At 40.2% G+C, this 7,358-nt stretch overlaps 1 protein-coding gene across 1 annotated transcript; it reads left to right on the top strand.

The window, feature by feature from the left end:
- Positions 1–2,876: 2,876 nt before the first annotated feature.
- Positions 2,877–6,765, top strand: LOC112294950 (copper chaperone for superoxide dismutase, chloroplastic/cytosolic). Its single transcript, XM_024545966.3, has 7 exons — positions 2,877–3,240; positions 3,834–4,014; positions 4,305–4,349; positions 4,737–4,809; positions 5,012–5,146; positions 5,834–6,063; positions 6,360–6,765. The coding sequence occupies exons 1-7, from the start codon at positions 3,137–3,139 to the stop codon at positions 6,612–6,614; spliced, it is 1,023 nt and encodes a 340-aa protein (XP_024401734.1). The 5' UTR covers positions 2,877–3,136; the 3' UTR covers positions 6,615–6,765.
- The last annotated feature ends 593 nt before the right edge of the window (positions 6,766–7,358 follow it).

Raw genomic sequence — 7,358 nt, 5'->3', positions numbered from 1 at the left:
GAACTACTTACACCATGATGACGACGGAGGATACTGAGTAACCGATCATTGGTTATTGTATTTGAATTCGAGCGTGCTTACAATGGTCAACCAGAAGGCGTATTTGTAGGACAATTTCACAATAAGGACATGGAAGTTCATGCTTGGTCAGAAGTCGAAGGCATGGGCCACTATCATTGGCTTCAAGGGCCAATAAACCACTTGCCTCGTGAACATAAAGTCAAAACCATCTATAAAGCTTTTAGAAAGCTTTTCTAGAAGATATTATGAAATCAATCTTGTTTTACTTACTTCTATCTAATCATATAAATGATAATTGAAATAAATACGTATGTCTATCATAGGAAATCTTCCAATGAAGCTCCTCCTATGAATCGAAGCTCTACTAGAGCAATTTTGAAATCAAACTTTTTCTACAAAGTAGACAATTTATATTTCTTCTTCAATGTTGTCCCAAGCATAAATGGATCTATATGCAATTTGTGCTAGGTGGCATAAATTTCTGCTGCCTTGAAAGTAGGTGGCACGACCATTGTTGCAACAACAGCACTAGAAGTGGATGCAGGGATCGATGGCGTTGCCCTAGCAGAGGTAGAGCTTGAGCTGGCTCCAACAGCTTGGGCGCTGGTCTCATTGGCGCTGGTCTCAGTTCTCGAGCTCATTCCCTTCACTTCCGCCTGAATCTCCCCAGGTGCCCCATGAGTTGTTGCTGCCTCCATGTGGTAGGGACAATGTTCATGTGGGATCACAGACGTACCACTATCCTTCTCGCGAAGGATTTGTTCAACATAGAATGTCCATAACGAATAATTCTATGCTCCAACTAATTTCTCATTGTCAGCAAAGGAGATTTTTGTTGCATCAGCAAAGGACATCGTGGGCAAATCTTGCTAAGCTAAGATTTCAGTTTCAGGAGCGTTTAGGCTCTGATACCATACAGAAGTGTTCACAAAAAATCGTAAAATTGTATTAGTTCACACACGAGTAGGAGAACAGGCGACGAAGTCCAAGACATGATCGAGGGAGAGATCCCAGGATAAGCGGCCATCTAGAGAAGGGTAGGCGGCCACAGAGTGCATAGAGCACTTTCTGTTTCTAGCTAAGCTGAGCCGTCCTCCTTGCTTGTCCGCTAATGATCAGCCAGTGATCCGGAAGAACAATAACCGGGAGGTCCTAATCTCCAACAGAACGTTGCTTTTGATATTTAGGTATAGTTAAGTCATCTTAAAAAAAAAAATCTGCTTTGGAAGAAGAATGGAACCAAGGAAAAAACAGAAAGCATCAAAACATCAAAACATCAGCAAAATATTCTGCCTTGTATTTCTTAGAAACCCTGTATCTTCCTCTGACAAGGGAGATAGCTTTGCATTGTACGTGCCAGTCTTTCAAGTGAGTGTGTTCACGCTAAACTGTGCTGCAGAAGCCAAGCGCATGCATGGGCCTTCCAATCAGGATCTGAACCTACAGAAGCAAATGTTGGTGTAACAAAAGCCAAGAGTTGCGCACATCGAATTATCTCGTTGACTCGACCAAGCATACAACGCATGCGTCCACTGAGATAGCAAGGTGAGGGAAGGAGTTGATAGACAAAGTGGAGGAACTCTCTGCGAATGGATGTACCGACAACATGATCAGCTCACTCAAGAAATCAAAGCATTTTTCCTTACTGCATGATTTGGAAACCTTTATGATGGGATTATTTGCATCAGTCGACCTCTGTAACGCTTTGCTGCAATCTATCATATGTCATGTATATGTTAGACTTATCATTTCAGTAGTGTCCCTTACGTGTAAATTGTGAGCTGCAGTTAAGACCTCCATAGAAGCATTAAGAAAGAAAATTACCCCGTAAATTTTAAGAAAGTTAATTCTGTGCAGCTTGGAAGATGGTGGCCATTTCTTAAGGAAAATCATTAACATGTCGACTATTGAGAGAATGGGACTAAGAGTTTGCTGAGATCACATAGTGCAGCGGAAATGTCCAAAGAGTCGCATCGTCCTGTGTTACGTTTGTTCAGAAGCTTTGCTCGTAGTTGCTGATATTGAGGTTTACGATCTTGAAACATATGCAACTTTGCACTTTGTTTAACATATTGTGCAAATTAATTAATGGAGTCAACTCGTCTGTATAAAAATCTTTCAACTTTAACAAGATCATTTCAGCATCAAGCGTATTGATTCTCGAAATGTGTCTCCGTGTACATCCATTGTTGTGTGGATTTACACACACAAAAAATCTTGTTGTATCTCTCAGATTCTTCAAAGCGTGAGAGACATCAAATTCTGTTTGCTGACGTTTGCTTCAGCCTGTTGATTATGCAAAATAGCCCACAGTGGTTTTGTGAAGGTGTCTCTATTTGTCTTCTTCAATATTTACAAGGCTACTATCTGCTCCAGCGATTGAAGGATCAAAACTTGTCCCTGAACGTCCTTCATCTCTCTGTAGTAAATTCTGTTGTCCTTCTGGCGCAGTTCATGAACTGGTTAAAAAATATCAGTGAGAGAACCGCAATCAGCTCCAAGAGCTGGAAATGTTGCAGACCTTGGAAGTCAAATTCTATGGCGAAGCACCACATAGTTGATGTTAAAAGTATTCAAATACCTTCGGAGCATTAGTTAGAAGCTCAATGCAGTGGCTGAAAAGTAGAACAATTTGAAGAAGTATCCAACTCACAAGTGGCACATGTCTGAACAAAAACTATAAGAGAAGTCACGGTTCTATGCAGAATTACTATGGTATCAAAAAGTTGATATTCCATGGAAAGAAATGTCGAGTTATTTTCTGTGTAGAAAACGGACATTTATCATTCATCAAGTCGTTTATTACAAGTTTGTATATCCTACAAGTGAATGTCTCCGCCGGTGTGAGAACTTGCAAGCAGAGGGAGCATTCCATTTAGTCACTTACGGACACAAGTCAGGAGCAGTTTTGAGCAGAATAGAGAATTACAAACTCTTTCGAACTTGTTTGTTGCAGAATGCTGGCATTTCTTTGAAATCTGTTGTGTTTCAGCTGGCCGCTCCAGCTTAGAGTGGCGCCAAAAATCCGCTGTGTGCGATTTTGATGCAGACACATTCGAGAGAGATAAGTTTTGTGCCTACAGTGTTGTATTTATAGTTTAAGCAGCAAGATTACATGGCAGTTCTGCGTGCTAAAGGGATGCCGACTCTTCTCCCTGCTGTAGAGGTTGCAGCTTCGGCTGCCGCACCTTCGATAAAATCCTTCAATTCGTCGCATAGGTACTAAGAATTGTCCTCCCTTCCCAGAAATTCTGATTAATACATAGGGCTAGGATTTGGTGAGGAGTCTCGTTTTGTGAATTGCAGTGTTCAAAATTGTCTCCGCATCTTTCTTTGGCAATTCGAGTTTATTTGTAACGTAGGTTACAATATTATTCATATTTTTCCAAATTCCACCCGTGAGGGCACAGTAGAATCAGGGAAGGGCGTCAGGAGAAGATTCATCATTTCGTGCTGATTACAGTTGAAGGGTTTTGTATTTTTCTAAGGACAGTCTTGCATTCAAACCTCTGTTTCGCCGGACACTCCACTTCGACGTTGTAAAGGATTGCCGTGCTACAGTACATATTATCAAGTTCTTCTAGAAGAATTGAGACCGCTTATGGACATCAATAGTGTCATCATTTATGAATTTAAACTACAACAGTTAGGTTATCTAAAACCGAAGGGTTTGTTAGTTTCTCGAAGAGTCTACCATGGAGTGTGTTGACTGAAGAAAGATTTTACATCTGTCAAAAGATATTTCCGAAATTGAACATTAATAGAGGAAGAGGCTCCTGTAAAAGCTGTCGATGTAATGTGTTCTGTGACAGGTCTTCTTTACTGCGGTCGATTGTATCGCCACAGAATAGCGCGCGCGTATTTAAGCATCGCTTTCTAAGGTCCTCGCAATTGTTGCAAGGCTCACTTCTGGCTTATCCCATGGCTGCTGGAGTGCCGATGCTAGTGGTCGATGCGACATCTCCAGAAGTCTCTCAGATGGCTTCAGGAGAGGTTAGCACTTTAACTTTTCTATATGGTGTCTATCCTCTATTCGAATTAAAACAACTAGGAATAAGTTATCGCTGCAAGTAGAATTGCAATCTGCATATAACCAGAAGGTTTAGACGGATTTGATCTTCAATTAGGTTGAGTGAAATTTGACTAACGCAAGGAAAGGTTTTAGACCTAGGTTTGAAGCTTTTGAATTTTGGTTTGAGGCAACACTTGGTATTGTAAAGACTTCGCTTGATGACTCTTACTGAAACAACTTATTCTCGTCCATTATGGCCTGGTGCCCTCAGGACAAAAATGGGGGAGAAGTTAAGGCGCAACTACCTGACTTGATGGTAAGAATTAAAAATATTCTTCTCTTGGGATTCGGAATTACACGAGCTGTAGATTTATGAAGTTAGGACATCTACTGGAGTGTTGTAGATGGTCACCAGGTTTTTCCATTAAGATCCGATGATTCCACGAGTTCTAGGCAGACACAAATGTTCTCCTGGTTAGAGATTTTATTTTAATGCTCAATGCCTACATATGTGTGTTGCCGTTTCAGAGTCCTATTTTGATTCGGTATTTCATGACGTCGTCTTCTCTTTCAGTGTTCAGAGGAAACTTGTTTTAGGCAAATGCAAGATTGTACTCAGTGTTAAAAGTTTCTATCCCTGAATGTTTGTCATTCAATTCAGAAATAAGTCTTACTGACCACATAGTTTGTTTTCAATCCATAGACAGAGTTCATGGTGGACATGAAATGTGACGGATGCGTCAAGTCAGTGCGCACTAAGTTAGAACCCCTTGCTGGTAAAATGCACGGCTTTGCTCCTTTTGGAATGGGCTTGCTTTTGAATCAAGTATTTGAGGCTTTCCATTCATTTCGAGCACATTTACGTGAGGTTACGTTGTATATTCGATTTTTATGTCAGCCAGTAATCGGTGACTTTGTAGTTCGAAGAACTTGAGGGTTGGCTTGATCCCCTAAGTTGTTCACTCGGCTTGGATGCAGGTGTGAAGTCCGTGGACATCAATCTTGAAAACCAAATAGTGAGAGTTTTGGGCTCAACCACAGTGAAGGACCTTACAGCAGCTTTAGCAGAATCTGGACGCAAAGCCAGGCTTATTGGACAAGGGCTCCCAGAGAGTAAGTTTCATTTAGTGGGTTTTTTTAATCATGGAATCTTTGCCTAGGGTGTGCTGAACCTGTGATCTGGCGTTTTGTACTTCTAGTGCGTTTATGATATTTCCTGGCTTTCTTGGTCCATGTTTATCGTACATTACTGCGGGTATCATCCTCCGAATTTTGTAACGCCTTTATAGATGTGTTTTCAAAGGTTCATTAATGTATTTGCAGCCCTTCTTTATTTCTTAAATCAGTCTTCATTTGCTGATTTACTCAATTTCATTTCTTGATATCTTTGAGCTTGATGAATAGTAAGTTTGTTCCAATGTTGGACTTTTACCATTTGCATAGGGTGATTCACTGAGTGTTACGCCTTCAGTGACTAAGACTTTACACTTAACTTTGCATACTGTTAGTAGCGGTCCTCGTTGAGCACGTAATATTATCAGACGAATTTTATTTCTTTTGAGAGAATGTTAGTTGTGCGCTGCCTTTAGATGAATGTGTCATTAGGAGTGAGCTTACTTTAGCTCAAACAAACCATTTTTTTATTAGCTTTCCTCTTGTTTATATATGGTTTGCCAAGAGTTTCTTGGGAAGCGGGCGACTGTTCAGATGATTCAGAAAACTTCAGGTGGTGGCCTCGTGCAAGATGAAAGTAAAATGATTAGACTGATTCTGATCGACCTTGTTGTGTGAATTGTGTAGACTTCAGTGTTTCAGCTGCCGTAGCCGAATTCAAGGGGCCTCAGATTCACGGAGTCGTTAGATTCGCGCAAGTGAGTATGGAGCAGTTGCGTGTTGAAGCGTCCTTCAGTGGTCTTCCTCAAAGTACCATCGGCTGGTCTATAAACGAGTATGGAGATCTCACACGTGGCGCTGCTAGCACCGGTCAGATCTTTAGCGGCTCAACGGAGCCAACAGCAGCTGATGGCATTGTAAGCTCTTAGGAGGATTTTTGGTTGCTAAAACCTTGCAATTTCTCTTATATCTGTGATGGTGTCTGAGTTTCTATAAGCCGTCAAAATACCTCTGGACTAGTAAATTCATGTCTCATTCCTACTGTTTTTCTCTTCGCTCGAATCTGTTCCGTTTAGATTAGTTCATTTCGAAAGTAAATATGCCTAACTAAACTGTCTTCTTGCAATTATGCTTGTGGTGTATATCTAGATGAATGCATTGATGTGCCAAGTGCGTCACCAATTGAAGAAGGTTTTATTTTTGTTTTCTACAGCCAGGTGACTTGGGGGTTTTGGAGGTGAACAACGAAGGGAAAGCTGAATTTTCTGGTACTAAAGAGAATCTACAGGTAATGGATTTAATTGGCCGTGCTCTAGTAGTGTATGGAGATATTGATAAATCGAAATCAGGTATTAGTGCTGCAGTCATAGCAAGAAGCGCTGGTGTTGGTGAGAATTACAAGAAGCTCTGCCTATGCGATGGCACTATCATTTGGGAATCAACCAACAGTGATTTTGTTAAAGTGTAGGTTGTATAGCATGAGTTCTGTAGAAACATGATGGGATGGAGTGTAACTTGGAAAAGCATATTGAAATCTATCTGGTTGTGACTTTTCATGTCGGATGAAATATTGGCAAAAATAAAAGGGGGTGCCTAGGATTTCCCTCTTACTCACCTGATACCTGCATGAGAACCGCTTGTACTTGGATGAACTCATTAACCCTATATTACACAATAGTCAAGGTATCAGATGAATTGCTCTAGGAAAGAGTATAGTTCTAAGAATAAAGGCAACTCTTTATATTATACATATTGAATTTTCACATGGTATTAGAGCTGAGTTTAGAGAGATTGTGAGTGAATTATCTTTGTAATTGCTAGAAAGCAATTGTTTCTATGTACACTTTGTTGTTAAAGAAAGCAATTATTGAAGCCTAGTGAAAATGTCAAGTTCTAATGATCTTTTGTAAGTTGGCAAGGCTAACAAGTTGGTTGGAGAAGACAACTTTTATGTATGGAGCTTGAAGATGAATACCTTGTGAGTTAAAAATCTATGGAATCTCACCATTGAAAAATTCTCATCAATAACTTATCCATGTACATACAATGGGTGCATATTGTCAAATTTAAGTATGTAAGATGAAGGCAAAAGCTATGAAGATATTGACATTTGCTGTAAAAGACTATTTAATAGTCATAGTGATAGAACATGAAGATCATGTAGATGCATAGAAGGCATTCAAGCACATGTATGAATCTAGAGATCTTGCTA

Source organism: Physcomitrium patens, chromosome 18 (assembly GCF_059467195.1).
Source record: "Physcomitrium patens ecotype Gransden chromosome 18, ASM5946719v1, whole genome shotgun sequence".
Taxonomy (NCBI): Eukaryota; Viridiplantae; Streptophyta; class Bryopsida; order Funariales; family Funariaceae; genus Physcomitrium; species Physcomitrium patens.
Note: the sequence above shows the minus strand (reverse complement) of the source record. Positions and strands in the feature narration are given on the sequence as shown.

Excerpts from the sequence above, each read along its gene's own strand:
- LOC112294950 (XM_024545966.3), top strand. The coding sequence starts at position 3,137 with ATGGCAGTTCTGCGTGCTAAAGGGATGCCGACTCTTCTCCCTGCTGTA. Across the intron at positions 3,241-3,833 it reads TCCTTCAATTCGTCGCATAG|GTCTTCTTTACTGCGGTCGA; the intron begins GTACTAAGAATT and ends GTTCTGTGACAG. Across the intron at positions 4,015-4,304 it reads CTCAGATGGCTTCAGGAGAG|GACAAAAATGGGGGAGAAGT; the intron begins GTTAGCACTTTA and ends TGGTGCCCTCAG.